At 38.3% G+C, this 23,050-nt stretch overlaps 1 protein-coding gene across 2 annotated transcripts in view; it reads right to left on the bottom strand.

Annotated features, from left to right (window-relative positions):
- LOC121330489 (adenylate cyclase type 9-like) overlaps positions 1–13,143 on the bottom strand; it is a 36,218-nt gene extending 23,075 nt beyond the window's left edge. The window contains exons 1-2 of one of the 2 annotated variants that reach the window (XM_041277039.1): positions 9,889–13,143; positions 3,718–3,843 (exon numbers count right to left, since the gene is read on the bottom strand). In XM_041277039.1, coding sequence (XP_041132973.1) covers positions 3,718–3,843; positions 9,889–11,587 — 1,825 coding nt within the window. In that variant the 5' untranslated portion in view covers positions 11,588–13,143. The remainder of the gene's footprint in view (positions 1–3,717; positions 3,844–9,888) is intronic. The other variant, XM_041277040.1, reaches the window with a different exon arrangement.
- Positions 13,144–23,050: the final 9,907 nt, after the last annotated feature.

The following is a 23,050-nucleotide window of genomic DNA, read 5'->3' as shown; positions in this document are numbered from 1 at the left end:
TTTCAACACATGGCCCAAAACACTGATAAATAAAGGGCAGGTGTGAAACTGCATTCTGATTTGAATTTGTACTGCCTCCTACTTTGTGTGGCTGATGTTTTATCTCCAACTGGATTTTGATCTCACAAGCTAATCAGGCTTTGGGTCAGTACATGGGTGGGAGTGTTATCGGTGTCTTCAGCTCACCCACTGTTGTAAGCAATCACAGGATGAACTTATTAGGAGCACTGTGCACCAAGAGAGTGTATGAACATCCAAAATGTTGGACCTTTAAATAGAAAGGACGATTACACCTAAATGTTTAGTATAGACACACATTTTTTTTTTTTTTTTTAAATATAAAATTGTACTTCCTACTAGTACTTTCCTAGAAATGTGTCCAAAATGATCCTACTACAGTAGTATCCTTATAAATTCACCAATATTACCATAACCACTGACCCTCCGCCACTTATAGTTGTGTTCAGCACACTCCTATCCATCATCGCACTCAGCAGGACTCCGGTCTGTGAATGATTTTCTCTGTCAAAGCTTTCCTGGATTCATGTCTGGATATTCCTTTTGAAGAGAATTCAGATCTGGCACTCCTGTATAGACCACCTTCACAAGCACAGCTCACACAAGGAAAATGTGACAAACCACACACAGACTGAGGTTTTATTTCTTTTTCGAGTCCTTTCAGGATCTCAGCCAAGCACAGTGTCTAAGTGGATTCCAAGTGTTGAGATTTAGGTTTTCTTTTTCCGTGTCAACATTGTATCGCACCAGACAAAAGATGTATTTCATTGTGCGTCATCAACCTTTTCATCATCGTGAGTGTGAAATGCAGCCTCATGAGGCAAAGAGTCAACTTCCTCTGACAGTTGTCAAATTAGACCACAATAACTCCACAATCCACTTTAGTCCAGCGCAGAGGACTTTCATTCCCATTCCTTACAGGATGCATTTTTCATGGTTACTGACATGAAACAACCTAGACGCGAACTGGATCCCTCAAGCGGCTAAACTGGGGCCGGCTCATTATATCTGGTCACTGGAAAACAAGCTTTATGTTACAAACATCAGCCTTTCAATGCCTACACCTTTCCCAGTCCCACCTCTTTCTACTACTGATAGAATCCTGTTCCATTGCTTTTTTCACCCCAATTACAAACGTGTGAAGATATTTGTGCTTCAGAATTATTATTCAAAACTATTCCATTTCAGAATTATTACTGGTCAATATCTATGTGAAATTAACTGTGGGCTTATGCTGTGTATGAATACAAGAATTAATTTGCTTATAATGTCTATTAATCATTTTTCTGTAGGTCTGTATAATATCTAGTGGTCACCTAGATAGAGGAAAACAGAAATGTAATCCTGTACTAGTACTTTAATTTGCCAAATTTTTCTAATCTACTTTTCATAAATATTGAAATGTTCACCCTTATCGTGATGTTCAGCTTTGTATGTACGAAGAGTATCTTCAAGAGGAAATATTTAACTCAATGTGAATCATCTGTTCACAATTTCAGCAAAGCAAGAAAGGACACCGTGTTAAGTGGAGTTCCACTGGAATGGTACACTCTCTGTAACGCCATGAAAACGTAGGGGACTCTGACCAAAAGTGATGAAAATTTAGTAAGTTCAGCTGCATAATGTTAAGAGGAGCAGTGAAAATGGTACTGACACAGACATTTGTACAATGATGATGATGGTGCTTATTATTATTTTTTATGTATATTGTCCAGTATGCCCCAGACTTCTTACGAAAGTGCCGTCAGTCAAATATTTGAAAATGACTTTTCTTATTGAAATAAACAAAAATACTAAAAGTTGGCATGCTAGCTGGGATCTCGCTTGGCAAGCACTTCACTTTATCTAACGAATAAATAAGAACGTGTTTCTAGGTCAGCCAAATAAACCCTGACCCTGACATGACCATGTTAATTACACAGCGTTAACAAGCCGATACCCGTTTGAGTACAAGATAAGAGCTACAGTCTCACCTGCAGAGAGAGAGAGAGAGCGCGAGCGAGAGAGAGAGCGCAAGTGAGACACAAAGAGAAGGTACTGTTTGAATAGACTCGTACAGAATTGTTCTGAATTGTTACAGAAGACATGCTGCTGCTCCTTCTAAATATAAACTGGATGCTATTGGCAGTAAGCCCATTTTTTTATTTTAAGAGAAATTATTTTTTGGAAGAAAGAAAACATGTCAGATACTATGCCATTTAAGGGAATAAACTGATAGCAAGTTGAGACCTGAAGGTTAAAGAGCGGAGGCAGAGTATCCCTCAGAGATGATACAATAACACCCTTAACATATCAATTTGCATACTGCTATCACAGAGAGACCAGAACATCCACTTAACATACTGCATGTTAATGGACATTGGGGTTCTCATTAAAAAACATGCACAGTAGGTATTTTGGTGCTGGGACATGGCATGCATTTAAGTATGCAAGACCACATAAAAAATATTGTAACAAATACTACATCAGATATAAGGGAAGGCTTCCTAAGCTTGAAGATGTCAAAATAGCCTCTTACTGCTGCAAGTAGTAGCTGGAGGTTTTAACAGTTCTGTGCCAGATGAATATTAATTGGTACGAAAACAAACAAACTGGACGGTCAACTGGACAGGGTTTCTAATAAAATACAGTGCCCCAGAAACAAAACGAAACAAAAAATACTGTGTATGTTTTACAAATGAAAATCCCACCATCCTTGTTAAGTAAACGTACACAGGGGCAGAAGGAGATACTGTATTAGTATTAGGTTTACTGCTCGGCTGTGTGGAGAATAATTTCGAGCTTGCTGTCCCTCACGACAACAGAAGCAGTTGCCCACCTGAAACAGCACATTCTCCCAGCACAAACCAATGTACTGCAGGGTTAGTCACATTATTCTGGTCAGTTTTACTGCTTATCAGGGAAACGGGTCAGCCCAACCCAAACACATCAGACTTGAACTTAAAGTCAATCTCAACAGCAGAACTTTAAGGTTTTCATGGTACACTAACAATTTCCAATATTACCCCCTTCCAAAAAAATATAAATAAATAAATAACTAATTTGTATTAAATACATTTTATAAAAATAAAAAAAAACTATTGCATACAAATTATTCATCATGTACTTTTAATCCAGTGGCAAATTGTGATGCAATTAGATCACCGTGGCAGACTATTAGTAGCCAGATAACTTCTTGTCTAGCACAAATGAAGCATGAAAACCTTTGCTGTCTAAAATCTGTTCAGTTTGGCTTCTCTTACATGTGCTCAGGTTAGGGTCACCAATGCAGTGAGTGTTAGTATACCAGAGTAACCCAGATACCTTCACACACTCCACCAGGGTAATGTTGGGTTGTTGTACTGTTAAAAGATAACCTGCAATTACTCAATCCACTAGAACCCACAATGATGTGTTGTGCTCTTCAGGGACAACTATCTACCCCAGCATAGTTTGAAGGACCCCATCATCCGTGTCAATACTACAGTATGGGAACCCTATTTCTTCTAGGATCGGGAAACGGCGATAGAAACTACTCAGGACAATATCTACTCAGCTCTACTACTTCTGCAGTACCAGCATGGGGTTTGTGTGTATGTGTATACTGATTGATTTACCGTTCTCTTGGTGTTTTTAACTTTACAAAAAGCAGGATTTGTCACTGTCTACTACTAGCACCCCAGCGTGGAGTCAGTGATCACAAGGATAACAGGGACCTACTCCATCTACAAGCACCCCAGTATGTTGAGTCTGCATCGACACAAGACTGCTGTGAGGAATCGGCAGCTGCTCCAGTCCCATTTCTCCCAGCAGATGCAGCTACTAGGCTGAGTGATTGAAGGAGACCTATGATGGGGAGGGGATAAAACAGGGAAAAAGTGGTCAGTAGTAAGTCTTGATACATAAATGTTCTACTGTATATATGATCTACATCTTTATTGCCAAAGTCTTGACTATTTATACCATTATATAAAGAACGTAGGGCCTACTGAATGTAAATATCCCCACAGTGACGTGCTCCCCATTAAAAAGAAGAGGTAAAACCACAACACTCAAAATTCACACACTTCATTTTTTTGTTTTTATTTTTATAATAAACACTCTACTTGGGAAATCAACAGCCCTACAGCTACAGAACTCTACACTGTTCTTCCAACAAGGAGTTGGATTTATTCTTTTACTCTGTAAAAATCCTAAACGATAAGAAGGCCTATTAGCTGTAATATTGCAAAATTTAGCTAATTTGTTTAACTAATAACCAAAGCAACAGAAGACCAAGAAGGTACAACCACACCAGAATGTTTGTAACTAACTTGCAATTGCAGCACCTCCCAAAACACTCAATGTAGCCTGTGAAAATGCCACCATCTTTCTAATAATATACACTACTATATAATCAGAATATATACCCTACTGTTTAAAAAAATTAATTCCTGAAATAACTGGCTAAAAGGACGCATGTTGATTTCTTTAAATGCTTTATTGCTAATTGAAACTCAGTTTAATGGGCCCTGTAAACTAAGAAGCAGCAGATCATTTTGAAAAGAGTGCTTGTCACCGCCCTGTTTAATAAATCACCAGGGATGCCACACTCCACATCCAAGAGACACTGCTGTTCTGCGGGTATGAATCAGTGTGAAGGAGATGCTTGCATACATACTGCTGGCTGAATCTTTCCTCATCTACCAATAAGAAATCTGACGAAAAAAACTAATCATTCGAAAACAGCAAGCGGAAGGAAGACTACTAAAAATCAAGTTAAGCTACAAGATGCAAGCTCTGCGAGGTGTGAAATATGGATGCTTAAGGCTTGACCTCTTCCAGTGCCTCTCTCTCAAAATCTAGTAATTAAAGGCTGCTGTCTGCATTTTTTTACACCAAACATAGGTGGGCTCTCATTGTGTCGCTACTCTCTTTGTAATTAACAGTTACTGTGTGTTGAGGAAATTTCCAGCCAGCCACTTATCCACTGTCCCTGCTCGTCACTGAAGCAATGAGTGGAGTGAGAGCCATTACTCTCCACTGAGCAATCCATCCATCGTGACGATAATCACAGCCATTCATTCATTCATTCATTCATTCATTCATTCATTCAGTATCGGGTTTCAGGTATTTAACACATCTAAAAATGAACCCATACAAAAAACCTGAACAGAAGTCACTCTTGGCATTTGCTTGCATTTCTGTATCAAATTCAGAAATAAATTACAAATTGACTGATCAAGGAAACAGCAGTCACTTTTCATCTAAAGCACAGTTATAAAATAATCTGCCATATAAAAGTATAACAAAAACATTATCTAAAAGGTCTAACACAAGAAAAGGGGACAGTATCAATGCTAACCAGGAGGTCAGAAATTGATTTTAAAAATACAAACAAAATAAAAGGCCAATAAAACAAAAGTTTTAGCAGCACATTCTTAGGAACAAGAAGGTGATAAAAACAGATTCAATAGCAATGTGACTGGTACAGTAATTAAATGACTACACAGAACTGAACTTAGAAACAGCTATGATATATGGAACTGATGAACATTTTTTTTTTTTTAATAAATTGAAATGTTTTTCAATTTCCATTCCTTGGCAGCAGCCAGTTGTACTGTTGCACTAAACTGCATTGACAACTTCAACACTTATTTACTGTGGATGTAAAATTGAAAAAAATATAAATTTAAACCATGTGAGCGGAGTGGAGCGTGCCTGTTTTGTCCGCTGTATGAAAGAGTAGTGATTGATAACTCTGAATAGCCTGGTGGTGCAGACCTAAAACAGTACGAGGCTGGCAAACGAGCAGGAGTTTATTCTGCAACACATCACCAGGCATCCACCACCAGGGAGAAGGCCAGCCAGCCAGCCTGCATTAGCAGTTTCCCACATTGATAGCTGCTGCCTTGTATGGGCTGCCCTGTCAACCAGCAGCCACAAGAGAGAAAGCAAAGGGCAAACTTGGTACCAACATCAGCTCAGCTACAGAAACAATCATTTTACAGGGAGCACCTGGCAAAGGCTGGCAGGTACTGGGTCGACATCTGAGTGTAAACAGTCTACCACTAGGATAGGAATTAATACTTACAGTATATTGTGCTCTGGACTGGGGGTTCTTGTTAAAATTAAAGAGATAAGAGATTTGTAGCTTTACAAAATAAGTGCTGCATTAAGAAAAGTAAATGTGATTACTGGGATTATGTTTCAAAGATAAGGACTAATTGTGTTCTCATTATGTTAGAAACATTTGTGTGTTTGACCTTGGGACATATTATTTGACCTTGTGCCCCCTATTCTATAAGCAGTAAAAATGTAGATGCTACTATGGGGAAGCTTTTTAGTTTTCATTGAGTTAGTAGCTGGGCCCTAAATAGCTTTCCTCTGGTACTACAGAGGTATTTTATAGCTATTCATGGCTGTGAAGGAATAGAATTTCTCAGTCTTTTTGAAAAGAGCCAGTCAGAAATAGCTGGCCCGACTTCCTGACTGCTTAGTTTTGACAAAATGTTTGCCCTGAGTTGCCCTGTTGTAACCGAAGGATGCTGACCCCCTCTGTGATGGAGTGTCCACTCACCTTACCTCCCCTGCTTTGTCTGTCCACAGTGGGAGCTGCTTGACATTCCCTTCCTGAATCTGACTGTTTCAGGGAGTAAAAAATGCATAAAAAACCATTGCAAAACCAAATGCATTCAAAAACCAAGTGGTGAAATATTTTGGGAGAGGAATGTACTTACACCTATCTGTTTGTAAGTAGTTTCCAAGAAATACATGTACGCAACGTTATTGACTTACATTACACTGTGCTATATTTTGCTTTTTTACATGTCCCTAAATAATAAAAAAACATTCTATCTGTATACATGCAAAAAATGTCTATGACTTTTTCTACAATTACAGCAGTCTGTCAGCTGAGCACACTGTGAGGTCTATGGAATTGATCAAAACATTAAAATAATAATTGGCGATTCAATTATTCTAATATCCATATGTAAAAAAACAAACAGGTTTGTAACAAGCAGTACAAATCACTGACTTTTATATTAAACAAAACAAACAAACAAACAAAAAACGCTGAAGATAATAGTGTAGCCTACAGTGTGAAGCATACACGTCCTTTTCCAATCAACAGGTTTCACACAGCACCACACCGTGTTCCGGACTTTGCATGACTCTCATTGCAGAATCTGACTCATTGTTACTGTCGTCAATTCTAACTGGGTGAGTCACAAAACAAAAAGAATGTGAACCACAGAAATTCAAAAATGAGTAACTGTCAAAAAGATAACCGCCTCTTTCAAGTGATGGGCACAAACTGTACAAGGTGAGTGAGAAGTCACCCATTCATCCATGTTAATTAAACAGGTGTTTTAAATTGATTTTCTTTTACAGCAACATCACTGGCATGTCACAGGATGTCAAACTGTGACATTTTTGGATATTCATCTTCTATTAGACCAAAATATTTATAAACAGATCATGTCACCTGTTTCACTCAAGGTCTTGACTCAAGAGACTTGCCAGAGGGATTAACAAAGAAAGCAGATGAACTCTCCAAAACCAATTATCCCTAGACACCACTTCAGAGGTAAAACCATGCATTATGTAGGCTCATGCATATTCCATAACTTCACTGTCATAATACATTAACACCCCCCACAGTGAGAACTACAGTACAGACAAAGCTGGAAAATTATCTTTGATCATTCCCTCTGTGTAGCCTATATTATCATACATTGAACCAGTGGCTATAACCAGTGGTTATAATGTGCAACAATCTCCAGGTAACACAGCAGGAAGAATTGATTGTACTGAGTTGTACCCAGTCCTCACAGTTTTAAATATTAAACTCCTAGCCTAGAGATACACAATTCCCATGTTGGATACACGTGTGTATTTGTTTGCTCTTGACGGGGCTTTCTATTTTGATAAAAACACAAAACTTAGAGAGTCCTTATTTTTATATAGCCTACATTTTGTGTAAAATAGACCTCCTGCCTCACATGCATCTATCTAAACAGAGTGCAAGTTCAACATTCGGCATGTACAAATCTGCATATGTTCAGATATGGTCATTGCAGGGGTAATGTTACATTGGTAGGCACAGGTATTGAATGCATCTTCAGTGTCAAGATTGGGATCCTAATTCAAATCAATCCTAACTCTAGATACAGTTAATGATTTTTTATTTATTCTTTTATTTCTTCCAACATTTCAAACTTCATTTGTGATCTTATTTATTAGTATTAAAGCTCTGACATTCCCAGTACTGGCAGCATTTTAGACACATGGTTCAGTACAGGCCTAAAAGGCTGTTCTTGTACTAAAACATGTGTGCTGGACAAAGAAGAGAATGCCCAAGATTAATTGGGGCAGCATGGCATGCATCCACTGTTCCTGCCAGGCAGTGAACTACTAAGATTATAAGAGCAACAAACTGAACAATGATAATCCCTTGGATCAGTACAGCAAATTGGGGTACTGTTTACTGTTAGTGTAATAAGATTATTCACCAGCTGCTACTGCTAAACCACTTATCTCATAAGGCCACATTACTTCCTAGACATAATCCTGAAATCATTACTGTAGGTCACATCGACTTCAACCATAATCTTTTAGCCAAACTGTCTCTGAGTTGCTCAGCTTTAACCACCCTGTCAAACACCTGTATGTTCTAAACCTGACACTCCTACCAACTACAATGACAGAAACTAGTATTGTTCAATAGAAAACATCATATCTTCTTAGGTAAAACTGAAGAAACTTAACCTAGTTACCCTAAACCCCTCTTATGCCTATATACTGGCAGAACTAAGGATTGTAGACTATTTAAAATTTCCTAAATGTCAGCAGACATTTATGTATACAGTATATGGGAAAGAAAAATAAATATTTACTACAAAAGTACATGACCTTAAACTGTCCACAAACAGCACTGTATAAAGAAAACAGCAGACATCTACAGTATTTTGGTAGACATGACAAAGGTTGACATTTTTGGAAAATCTGAAATGCTTTCGTAGAACTTTAAACAGCTACTATAACTCGTACAAATCTTTACTCAAGAACATGCACTCATATTCAAATATACTGTGAAAACGAGGCTACATAACAAGAACAGCAAAACAGTACTATAAAATGTCTTTCCTGTTCATTTGCTTATTACAACCACAAATTATTTTTTCAAACAAAACTAAAAATATGACGTCAAACGAGTGGTGGGAAAGCTCAATGAATTAGTCATAAGGCTTATGGCATTTTCTTTTTTTTTTTTTGCAGCTTTTTATAAAAACAAAAGTTTAAGATAAGTCAAATGTTTAGCTTACAAAGAACATTATACTTTATCCTCAATTTTCAAAATGAAAGATCAAAATCTGCCTCAAATTATCCCAGGACATTCGGAACTGTGACATCACTAGTTAGGGTTGCAGGCTCTTAATAAAATAACAAAAAAAAAAAAAAAAAAAAAACTCCAGCAGGCCCACTGTGGAAACAAAAACATCAGTACTGGAGGCTGTTTTCTGACCAGACTCAAAATGTCCCTTAGGATCTAACTGAAGCTCCTGAAGGTTTACTGCAAACGACTGGCAGTTAAATCATTATTATTTTTGCTAGTCTGCAAAAGTTTCCATCTATTCTCCCATAAGAGCCCCACACTGCTACTGTACAGTCTAGCAATACACAATTTATAAAATACATTTTTACAAGCTTCCTAGATGGGTCCCCACAATCGTGCTAAACGTTCACATTGTATTACACCTCAATAGACTTTTTGTTACTATTGTAAATAATATCAGGCACATAAAGCACTTCTTTCAGCTTTCACACCCTGATGTGCATCACACAAAGGATTATACAAAAAATGACACAAAACTTGAGGACATGCTGCTATCTCCCCCTGCCCCTTACCTTTCAGCTGGTCAGCTACAACACTCTGCCCAACCCTCTCCATCACCCTGCCGTCCTCTCGCAGGTATCGGTCATCAAGGAAGCTGGCGGTCACCTCAGAAATGTGGACTTTACCAGCTACACCGAGCTGCTCCATTAGGTTGGCTAGGTTGACGTCGTTGGACCAGACGTCAAACTTGAAGCGTCTCATGCCCAGGATGCCACAGAGCACAGTGCCCGTGTGGACACCCACCCGCATGTTTACCATCTCCTTCTTCTCTTGGCAGAACTGTTCTATGGCCCTGATCATACCAAGGCCCATCTCAATGCAGCAATAAGCGTGATCAGCACGTGGTTCTGGGCAGCCCGCCACACAGTAGTAGCAGTCACCCAGCGTGCTGATCTTCTCACAATTGGTGATCTCGCAGAGTCTGTCAAATCGGCCAAATAGGTCGTTCAAAAGACCCACCAGGGCATGTGCCGACTTATTGGCACTCATCTTGGTGAATCCCACAATATCGGCAAAGAGGATGCTCACAGGCTCCATTCGCTTCATATTGAAAGGCCTGAAGATGATTTGGGCTTTGGGAATGGATGGCTTTTTCTTCTTGTTTTTGGGGCTGGAAGTGGAGTAGCGTTTCACCGAATTCTCACTCTCATCATCCCCTTGCTTCATCAGCTCGTCTGCTACCATCCTAGGCATGACCGAGTGGATCATACGCTCCTTCAGGGCTTTCTCCACCTCCAAGTCCTTTCCATGCATTATGGACTGGCCCACCTTCAGAAAGGTGCTTCGCGAGCGAACCTCTGACATGATGAACAGATGGATCCCAATGGCGTGGGCACAAATGTGCAGAAGAGCCTTGGCAGGGGCTAGCCAGTAAAGGGGGTTGGACTCTGTGCTGTCACTGGCAAAGTAGAACCAACCCAGGATCTCAAACAACGTTGAATAGACCAGACCTAGCAAGACACAGAGGTACAGGTGCAAGTGCATGATAGTGTAGAGTAACAGGAGCACCTCCATGCATAGGGAGAAAGTGCCCACAGGGGAAAGGCAGGGTTCCCAGGTGTAGGCAGCATTAGTCAGGCCTGTGCTGTTGTCAAAGTCACCGTCTTTCAAGAAGAAAGCATGTTGCAATTGGGGGGACAAAGTCAAGGCAAAAGTGACAATGAAGAGCAACAAGGAGACCCAGACATACAGTCTGGCGTAGAAGCGGGTGAAGGTGAACAGCAAAAGCAAAATGCAGAATACGAGGAAACCCAGAGTGGGGACCAAAAATGCAGTCTGGTCGCACCTGGCACCGTTGACCCTGAAGTAGATGCTCCAAAGGAGGCATGCAGCCACCAAGTAAAAGAGCACATAGCGGAATCTGCGCTGGGTCTGGGGGAAGCACCTCTCAAGGCAGGCTTCTTCAAGGTTGGTAGAATCAAACTTGGGGTTCCACCACTGCCACGAGGACCTCTCAAAAAGCTGTGGCAGCTTCTTTGGGCGCCTGGCCCTTGTAGTCACCACCCTGCGGACACCTGACTCCCCAGAGCTACAGCTGGAAGAGATGCTGTACTTGCAGTGCTTGGAGCTGCTGTTGCTGCTGCTGCTGCTGCTAGCAGGGCCATGCAGCTGTGGCTTGCTGTTGATCTTCACAGACACACTATCTCCAGTGGCACTGCAACTAACCTCAGTGCTATGTAGCAACAACTGTTGGTGCTGTGGGGAGGCCATGTTAGAAATTAACACAAAAATAATTTTAAAAACGTCCCGCACTTATTCCATCCTCTTCTTGTTACCCAGGCTGTCTACTTGTACTTGAGCACAGAGTTCCAGGATCTTCTTGTTGCACAGTTCATCATTGGTCTCTCTCATACTGCATCAATTACATTTGGTTTAATACATTTCATTTGTACTACACTTTTTCTCTTTCAAACACTGCAAATCATTCATCACATAACTTCGCAGGATTTTAACAAGGAAAACAGTTTTTTTTTTTTTTTTTAATATCACGTTTGTTCATCGTCCCCTTTCGAGTGTTATAAAGAAACTTCTGGCAGTTGCAGACAGAATCTGCTTCTTAAAATACTTTTTCTTTATGATCAATCTCTTCTGAAAGTGTGATGAGAAATAACACCAGCCCCTATCCTTATTCTGCCGAACATCCTCCAAACACTCCTCGCTTCAATATAACTAGGATTATTTTAAAGAGAAACTTCACTTTCAAATGTTACCGATTTCCTTTCCTCTGCGTTTAATCCACATTAAGGCTTTAAAAAAAAAAGACCACATACATTCCAGTGGCACCGTCATTTTTCATTCCTACTAGTTTAATCTTATTTACTTTTTAAATCTTATTTACTTTCTTCTACTATCGCATTACCGCGCCCAGGTACTTCGTATTTCAACACGCAAAGTGGCTGGAGGGGGTGTCTGAACTTGGCAGCAAATAAAATACGAGACTGTTTTATTTGTCTTGCTTTCCCTGTTTTAGTGTCTTCTGTGCGCCTTTCAACAGGAGGGCCTGCTCCTATCAATACATCCGCGTCCTTTCCCGGCTCACCTCTCCGTTTCCTCACTGCGGCGAGCACGGGTCCAAAACTAGGAGGCTTGGTTGGTGTCTCTTAAGAGACTGCCGAAGTGGGAGTAGACAAGAATATCGAGGAAGGGTTGTAAAAAAAGATTTATATGTCACGCAGATCTTGCAACCCTTATTTAACCCTCACCCAAAAAACGAAAAATACGAAAATCAAAACCAACAAAAGGAATCATCCATTAACAATGTTTATTCTCCCCCTTTTCAATATTCCAAAGGCAACACAAGTTTTGTTTTTCTTTCTTTCTTTCTTTCTTTCTTTCTTTCTTTCTTAGGTCACCGTTCTTCAGCAGAGCACATCAAGGGAAAGTACAGCCAGGACAGTTATTAATTTTCCTCCCCTCTGCTCTCCCTAGCTTGCAGTCCCAAAGGAAAAGTGTCTCAGTTTTGGGAGCTTTATTCAATTACTGTGACTGAACTGTGGGGGTGATGATGTCTCCGGGTACAGACATTCCTTAATTCAAGGCAACTCCGCAGTCTATTCACGTCACCAAGATCTCCTGGCCGAGCTTGCTTCCAATTATCTTTCTTAACGGCTGTCAGAGGGTTGTCGTGCCAATCGGAGGATGACGAGTATCGGAGAGAGCTTCATTTTTTTTTTTAAGACGCTGACGCTACAGCCACCATCTTCTCATCAGATACAGAATTGACAAACTAGCAGCAGCAGTGGAAGAGTGCTGTGTTTAAGGAAGGGGCACGCGCACGTACAGAGGAGAGACAGATATTGGCAGCGCGCACGTACAGAGGAGACGAGGGTTTTTTTTTTTTTTTTTGAGACCGCAATGAGCGTGCCCGAATAACGTTCTCCAGTCAAGTTGTCCTAAAATAATACTTGCGCGCTCACTGAACGAACGTCCAAAACAGAGAGTGTGCACAGAAAGGGTAGAGAAATTAGCTGTATGGTGTTACTGTGGTCATAATTTCATATACCAATTTATATATCTATATATATTATTATACCTAAATAAATAATTCAAACATACAAAACTGTGACATGTAATAACTTGACAAACAAAAAAAATTTTGAATGACAGTATAGGCTACATTATTTGAAACGTGAAACTGAAATGTCTAAATAAATCAAATAATCAAAATTTCACAACTATTCCTTTATTTAAATTAAAACAAGACCTAAAGGTAAACACTAAAACAAACAAACAGAGCAAATTATTATCTTTGTAGTCTTTAAAAAAAAAAAAAGCTTTTACTGTTTCTCTACACTCCTGTTGAGGTCCTCACATGAATCAATGGCCACTCACACACACTCAGTTTATTCATCCCAATCAGTGCAGTCCACTTGCATCACCTGGCCTCCACAGACTGTACTAAAATACACTAAAGTTTGAGTTACAGTGAAAATAATAAATCCAGGAAAAGCAAAGTTCTTTAAAAACATCTTTTGATTGAATATCATGCCTCAAATATCTGAAAACAGAAGCTAAATCAGACACAGGCGGAACCCATTACTGTGCCATTAAGGCAAAATTAAAACTAATTGGAACTAATTTTGCTGAATCTCCCTCTGTTTCAACCCTTCTTCAAGATAATGCATTGTAGTTTCTCCCAGTAGCCTTTCTCTTGTTACTGTAAAAGTTTACTGTGATCCATAAATTCAACCCCTAAATCCTGACAACAGAGTTTATTAAACAGGTCTAGAAAGGAAAATTGAATGAGCATTATCTGCTTCTCTGAAAGTTATTTATGGTTTGCCGGCTGTAAATTTGAGAGGCTGGCATCCTGAGTAAACACACTGATGGATGAATTTCCCTCATAAAGACTTCTGACTTGTGGTAGCGATAAAAAAGTACAGTTTACAAGTACAGTGAAAAATGACACAGTGTTGATCTGAGAATTTTGAAAGTCTTCCTACCAAATTGAAAGTATAAAGTTACAAAAAAAAAAAAGTCTATCAATGGCATATGGTCAGCCATTGGCACAAACATTTTTTTCAGAAATACACATTTTCGAGATTGTAATTGCGTTATAATTTGACACTTATTTTAATAGATACATTAATTAGCAAATTGACATTTCTGCAATAGAAACTCAATCCTTCACAACCATTGTCAAGGTTGTGGCTACAGTTGTAGATAGAAATGTGTGGATCTTTATCGTTTTGTTTGGCCTTTTTACCAGTTTTGTTTGTTAAGATTTGTGCAGGTTCATGTAACTCAGTAGCTGCCAGCACGGAGTCCTTATGCAGCAAAGCGAAATGTATCGCTTGCCTTTTCCTGATTTTTAAGTCTTGTAAAAGTTTTTTTTTTTTTTTTTTTTTTTTTAATTTTCTGTCAGCTATGTTCATACATAACCAATAACAGGCCTTTATGCGTTTGGTTTTCAGTTGTGTTGTTGCTGTGTTTTTCCATGTAATAAAACCTGCTCTGCTCTCTTCCAATCAGGGTGTTGTGGAATAGGGGTGTATAGCTTTTAAAAACCATCAAGTTAACTCCTCTTAAAAAGGTCTCTCAAGTTGTTTGTTTCTGATTTTGTTACATTATACGAGAACAATTATAAAGTGCTGTTTGAAAATACACCCCCTAGTGTGACAACATACAGTATATCCATTATATCCAATTCGCTGAAAGATGTGATGCTTTTGTTGAATTTCTCAATAGCCACAGCGTTTTTATTAAACACGGTAAACAAGTGTCAGATATAAGCAAGCATCGTTCTTCAGTCTAACAGGGACACCTACCATTACATTATGTTTAACAGCAGTCTGAGGTTACAGAATCGAAGCAAATACAGGTACCACTGGGTTTGCATTGTCTTTGTCAATAATTGCATCCTTGGCACCACTCTATACAAATGTATTTCAACAGAAACAACTTCAACCAATTTAAGATCCAGTTACAGTAGTACACTATTAAGTACCAAGACCCAATACAAGCTTTGAACAATGATTTGTCACACTCTATGCAGGCATTAAATCTATTAGCTTTCTAAAAAAAATCTGTTATTTGAGGTAAGAATTAATTACTCTCGCTTTGGATCAAAGTTCTTTAAAAACATCTTTTGATTGAATATCATGCCTCAAATATCTGAAAACAGAAGCTAAATCAGACACAGGCGGAACCCATTACTGTGCCATTAAGGCAAAATTAAAACTAATTGGAACTAATTTTGCTGAATCTCCCTCTGTTTCAACCGTCTTCAAGATAAGGCATTGTAGTTTCTCCCAGTAGCCTTTCTCTTGTTACTGTAAAAGTTTACTGTGATCCATAAATTCAACCCCTAAATCCTGACAACAGAGTTTATTAAACAGGTCTAGAAAGGAAAATTGAATGAGCATTATCTGCTTCTCTGAAAGTTATTTATGGTTTGCCGGCTGTAAATTTGAGAGGCTGGCATCCTGAGTAAACACACTGATGGATGAATTTCCCTCATAAAGACTTCTGACTTGTGGTAGCGATAAAAAAGTACAGTTTACAAGTACAGTGAAAAATGACACAGTGTTGATCTGAGAATTTTGAAAGTTTGTATTTAGTCTTGTATTTAGGGAGGCAACCCGTGATAATAACTTTTATGACAGCTGTTTGTGACACACACACACACGCACACACACACACACACACACATATACTTTACCTCTTAACACATCAGTTGCAAACAGCTGCACTAACTGCTGTCATTTCTGCAATTTATGCTGACACATTTGAGAAAAGACCACCTGCTGGGAGAATTGACAGGTATGAGGTAATACATTTTATTGAACCGACTCATTTTACAATTTGAGAATATGTAGGAGTTAATTAAATGCTGAAGAAAATTCTTTGAAAATATGGATCTGTATTTATATATTCTGTATATAAGGACTAACAGCGCCCTGTTATATGTTTGTTATATAGTAAAAGATAGGAGAAATTAAACTGTACAGCTCATATTTCTTATATGTTTATTTTATGATGCCACTGATCAACACAAAAAAAGTCCATAATGTCAAAGTGAAAAATAAAATCTACAAATTGTTCCAAATTAATTACAAATACAAAAGTCAGATTTTTCTGGTCAAGATCCCTTTCACACTTTAGGTTGACCTTTGCAAGGTCATAGGTCGAAGGGGAAAAAAAAAAAACTCAGCATGAATTTTTCGAGGAAAATCTGAGACGGACGGGTAAAAAAATGTCCCTTTTCTGGTTGAGTTGGCGTGGAATGACCCTTAAGTTTAAACTGAGTATAATTAAATAGCTTGCTGCTGGCCATTTACAAGATTGTAACACTATGCCGCTAGTTGAACGCAACCTGAAATTGATAAGGATCTCTGGTGACATCAGGACCGATGCTGGCTTAAGTCTGAGTTGTAAATGTAAATGAGGCTTAGAAGTGTAATAATTATTATGCGATACAAAACCACATTACCCCGTCAAGTTTTAAACATCCCCCCCCCCCCCAGAATTAATTCTGAAGACGCCCATGGTACTTTTCTAGGTTAGGAAAGGACTTACATGTCTAATAATATTTTGCCTGCAATTTTTTAAAAATAATAAATAAAAAACATGCTTATTATATGATTGTAGAAAGCAATATTAACAAATAAAAAAAGCATCTGTTGCACTATACTAATTCTTAGTGGCCTGGATTCAACTTGGTATTTATCATGGATTTCCAAATAAGGAACGATAATGACAGATAATACTTGATCAGACCCACTTTTCCATACCCCCAATAATAAATAGATTTGTTACAGAAGACTCCATTGCTTTCTAATCAAAATAGGTTGAAAGCTGAAGATCATTTTGATATGGTGCCATAAGCAAATGACAATGGTTAATCACAATAGTTCTAACCATTACAAACAAAATAAGCTGGCTGTCATGTCCAGTTCCCTAAATAGTTTCTGTGTTTAGTAGAACAGCATTTCGAGAATGCCTCATTCTTCTAGTTAGCTTACATGCGAGCAAGGTGTTGAGATAGAACAGCTGTGTTTCATGGCAGTGGCAATTCTGTTTAGTTCACGTTGGCAGACAGCCATAGTTTTTGGACTGACCTTAAAGGTGAGAACTTGTCAACACAGCAGGTCTTTCTTTTATGGGGGGTTTATCTTGATTAGAATACATTTTCTGTTCAAAGTTCCTTCCAGGAATCTGATTTAGCTCTTAACAAAACCAACTGCTTTGTGTTTTGTATGATTGTGCTGAATTCCAGAAGGCACATTGACCCCTGAATGTCAGTCCCCACCAAATAGCTCACACCTTGACATTTCAGAATACATTTCCACACAGTAGTATGTAAGGTATTCTGATTGGAATAACCAAATATGGTATTGGAAATGAACCCCCTTCGTCTTTGGAATTATGGGACCATGGGCAGTGCTTAACCTAGTGTGTGTTTTATGGCAGTCATTTCTTAGAGATTGGCAGAGTTTTAAAGAGCAATGTAGTATAATTTTAATTGATGTATTACAATTCCAACACTAGGTAATTGTATCTGCAATCATTAGTGATATTTGTTCTTTACATATGCCTTTAACTGGATCTAAGGTTTCTTTGGGTTTGTCTGGAGGACCGTGAACAGTCTTCCTCATTCTATTCAAATCACGTGACTCCTTTCAAGCTCCAGGTGATTTTGATTTCTATAGTACCACGTCTAGAGAATTGTGATAGAAAGTTTTAATCACAGCATTTTTTTCCCCATACATGAAAGATCTAATAATATATAGCCCTTAGACAATAGAACCAATGAAGACTATTCAAGTGGTGTGATACAGATAAAGAGTTAGTAGCGGGGTTTTGATAAATATAGCATTACATATCCCCATGTGTTACTACAACTGTTTAAATAACATACCTGCAATTTTTATTTTCATTGTTAACATCCTGATAACTTTTTACATTTACAACTTTAAATTTTTTTTCAAAGCTCTTTTCAAAATGGCCGTTCTAGTGTAAGGATTATTGCTCACATGGTCAAACAGGTAACACAGCAGAAACGATCCATGATGTGGTACGGAACAGAAAAGCCAGAGCACTTGTTTTTTATTTTTAGAGGACAGATCTCGAACACCATCTAGAAAATAGCTTTGACACAGACTTTTAAATTAGAAGTGTAAAAAGCTGTCAGGGTTTTAACAATGAAAAGAAAAAAATACAGGTACTGTATGTTATTTAAACAGGTGGGGATCCTGCTAATACTATTTAAAAACACTTATTAAATAAAGCCATAAGGAAGCAAATCTAATTGTTGATAAAGAGCACAGTCATGGCTGCATGGGCCAGCTTTCTCTTCAAATCTACACAGGTAATTAACTGAGTGTTTTATATATAGGACAAAAAACAATATATCCAATTGAAACCATTGCATTGAATGCATGTGCCAAGGCTGAAGGTTTAATGTTTCTTTCCCTTACCAAAAAGAACTATTAAATATCTCATAGTGAGCACTGCAGTAACACATCTCTTATACCTTTTTTTTGCCACAATAAAAGCAAAGCATAATAAAGCATGGGTGAGCACTGTAAAGCCCTGAGAGATATAGTCAAGCATAAAAATAAACATTACAAACCATGGTAAACACAATGTATAATCATGGGAAAAGCTGTCCTTACCATGGTACACTTCAAGGAGGGATCACAGCTTGTCTTGTGCTTGCAGAAGGTTTTGTTCCAGTATTATTTTCCAGGATTTAGTAATTCCTTCAATGCACACAATATTACTTCAGTAATGCATGATTGCTATGTTGACTAAATGAATACATTACCAGCCTATCAGAGACATGTAACCCAGTGCTCTACTCAAACAAACTACAGCACATGAACTGTGCAAAGCTGACCCTTTCCACTGGTTTCACAGAGCACAATTAGCACAATCTTGGACTACCTGATGCTAATATAGATAAAGTAATTTAAGATTTGCACGAATCAGGGTCTGTTAAATCAGCACTGTATTATATGTAGGACTCTGTAGTATTAGAGTTTAGAGGATTAGAGGTAAGCTGCAAAATGACAGATTTGTTTGAGACAAGTACCACAGCAGACTGACGCCAATACTGCTGGAGAGCTGAGGAAAAAGGGTTTGCACTAGCACTCATTGCAGTGCTGGAGAGCTGAGAATGGAGTGCTTTCATTCGTTATTTTAATTGTTGTGACTAGGCAGGGTTCGCAATGAGACTCAGAGACTAAGAGACTTGAATGCTGCAGTTTAATTGCTCATGCGCATTTCATTCACCATCCATACACAAAAACAACAAACCACACCGCACCTTCACCATCCTAATCATAACAATTTAACCCCCTCTCTGCCACCAAATATTCCCCACACACTACATCGGCAGGGCTTCTGCCCTGCACAATTGACCACAAATCTTATAAGGGTTATTGAAGATATATCATATAAGAATTGCCATTTTAAGAGCAAGTTGCTTCAAATACCATTTGAATTGCTTTTTTTATTTTTATATTTCCCTTATTATTTTAGTTTTTAAATCATTCTGTGTTCTGGGTTGTGTTGCTCCAATACTAAATTATTTTCTAAATCTGTCTTAATTTGTCTGACTTTCAGCTTATCTGGAGAATCTTAATAGGAAGGGGCAAACAGCCTTCCTCATTCCATTTAAATCCTGTGACCACGTAACCCCCTTACTGTCTTTGTCTGTCTCTTAGAATAGGTGGCGCTAGCTTTGGTGAAAGTCACGTGTAACATGGTTTGGGTGGAACGATGCTTAATTCCTGGCAAATTGGACAGACAAGCTCAGCTTTAGAGAACATTGATAACTCAATATGGGAGCAACCGAACCTTTAGAATGATGGCAAACACCTTGGCAATGTAAGGGAAATGTTAAAAAAAATTACTTTTGAAAGGAATTCCTTTTTTTTATATTTTCTAATAAGGAGACAAGTGAGAAGTGGGAAGGGTAGACCTACACTTGAAAATACAATACTTTACTACAAGCACTTAGCATATGCAGTGATTAGAAGGGTAGCCAAGTTATGGAGAAAGCTTACAGTAACCATGTACGTTGACACTCTTTGTCCCAGTACTTATTTCACTGTACTTAGTTCACTGTTGTTGTATATTTATCTTTCTGAAGTAACACAAGTCTGTTGATTCAGCTGAACGTTCCAGGATACATTAAAAAACAGAGGAGGCCTCCAAAACCAAGGAAAGAAAAAATAAACCAAGAAAACATAATAAGCCAAGATATCTGTTCTGATTAAATTCTGTGAAATGTGAGTCAGAGAGCCAGTACTAGACTTGCAGTACATACAAAATGTAATGCTTTTCTATGATGCTCGCAATCATTTGGAGCTCTCCAGTACAGACACATCAAGCAAATTTAACCACAGCTATAGCAGTAGTATTCTAAAGACATGCTGAAGTTTTTTTTTTTTTTTTAACCCATTATTCATAGGGGGAACTACACACCACCATTTCCTTTCCTTCATTGGAGGTTGTTATTCCTTTGATTGGTTGTTTAGAGATTTCTGGGGCCGTTGCCACCTTTTTAATGAAACAACTGCCTTATCTGATGTTGAGCTCAGATGGAGGACCAAAACACAAGTACGTTTAACATAGATTTCAAGCTAATTTACTGTTCCATTTTTCCAGACTGTCTGGTATGTATATAATAACTTCAATACTAGTCTGCATCCTACCTGAACTCCCTTTGCTGACTGGGGTGGTGAAACATACTGTACTCACACACACACAATCAATCACCTTCTCAAAGGGAGGAGTAAAATATAGAAAAGTGTAGCAAGCAAAACATAGGCCAACACAGCCAATCATTCTGAAGTACTAGGAACTGGGGTGCAGCATGATTTAAAAAAAAAAAAAAAAAAAAATAGGAATTAGTATGTTTTTTTAGTAAAACGCAAATAGCTTAAAAGTCATTTTCATTGATATTCCTGCACTTCCTTTCAGAATTTGTAATGATTCTGAATGGTTCTGGGTTCTGTTACTCCAAAGGAGTTGTCGTCATGTTTCTCTAGATCTGGCTTTTGGCTTGTCTGGATAATCCCCCCTCCCAGGCACTGAGCATGCATCCTCCTTCCATTCAAGCCATGGGACAATGGGACTGATGTACTCGTAGAATAGCTGAGGCTGGTATATAATATGATAACTCAGCAATGGATCAACTGAACCCAAACCCATTTAAAATGAATACTTTCATCATTAAAATGTAATTGCAATGTAAATAGTCAATTAGAATGCAGTTTACAGGTAATGTTTAACCAAGATAAAACACATTGTAAACTGCACAATTACCCATGCAAACTGACCTTTCTAAACTTGTATAGAGGCCACACAGGCCAGTACAAAAGTCTCAGTCCTCTGCAGCCCCAATCAAACAGCACTCCTCGCTGTGGAAGATACTGATACTCGTGATAGTTGGGCCCCCACCATAGTATAGACAGTGGTGTAGGGCTAGTAACACAGACTATTATTTATTGTATAGGTCTAATGCTTATTAGCTTGTTTTAATAGATTAAAAAAGTTTTAAGGGTACAATATATGTGGTGTGCTAAAGTTTTTATGCTAAAACTTTAAAACTGAAGGACAGTTATGTCTTTGCATTGGCACCATTCTACATTCTATGAAGCAGGGGCGACCCCTGGTGGAGAAATGTGTGTAAAGTTTTATTATAAAGCTGCATTTGGTAATTTGGTAAAATTAATGTGATAATATGATCAAGTGAGACTATAATATTATTTATGGTTTTGGTAAAAGTCAAATTCCATGTTATAGGCTCTTTAACAATTATAATTGTTAAATTTCTTAACAGACACCCTTATCCAGGGCAACTTACAATTGCTACAAAATATCACATTACAGAATATCATTTTGCAGATAAGGGCAGTTATAAAGTACATAAAATAAGTTAGAAAATAAGATCAATTTCAAATGAGCAAAATAAGGAATACAGTAAATAATTAAATGCAAGAGAGGGTTTGACTAAGAGCAGTTAAACTTACAATAAAAATATCTGCTTATACAAGTAAAGTCCATTAAGAGCATGTAGTAAGTAGGAGTTCTAACAAGAGCAATTAAAAATCATGAATATGGATACCTACAAGAGTAAAATAAAGTACAAGATACAGGAAACAGTTAGAATTAAGAGCAGTAGTAGAATACAGCAAGGTATGGAGCAGTTCAGTGCAACTACAAGCTGATGCAAGTACTGGCACAATTGGATGCCATATAGTCCAGTACATTCAAGAGTTGTGAGGATTACAGATGCTGTCTAAACAGGCGAGTCTTGAGGAGCAGGAAGGTGGTCAGGGTCTGAGTAGTCCCGATATCCCTGGGTAGGTGAGCAACATAAGCAGAATTCGCCCGTCTGCACTTTTGAAATCTACGTTCCGTGTGCTATTGTGGCACCTGCCGCAGTTTGGGCAGGGGAAACTTTAAACATAATCTTTGAATTTGCAATCAGTGACTACGCCACCCCTTGTTTCTATTGATGACCAAGATATGGGTTCCCTCACACAAGCCCCTTCAATTAAATGAAAGTCAGTAGTCACAAAAAATTGCTTTTACAGAGCAGTTTTATTTAACTAGTACAAATGTAAAAAAAAAAAAAAAGTATAGATAGTGCACTTTCTTTAAAGGTAGCTATACCAGAAGGAATTGAAATTGAGGTAGATAAGTATCTAGTTCCTATAG

This window comes from Polyodon spathula, chromosome 18 (assembly GCF_017654505.1).
Source record: "Polyodon spathula isolate WHYD16114869_AA chromosome 18, ASM1765450v1, whole genome shotgun sequence".
Classification (NCBI taxonomy): Eukaryota; Metazoa; Chordata; class Actinopteri; order Acipenseriformes; family Polyodontidae; genus Polyodon; species Polyodon spathula.
Note: the sequence above shows the minus strand (reverse complement) of the source record. Positions and strands in the feature narration are given on the sequence as shown.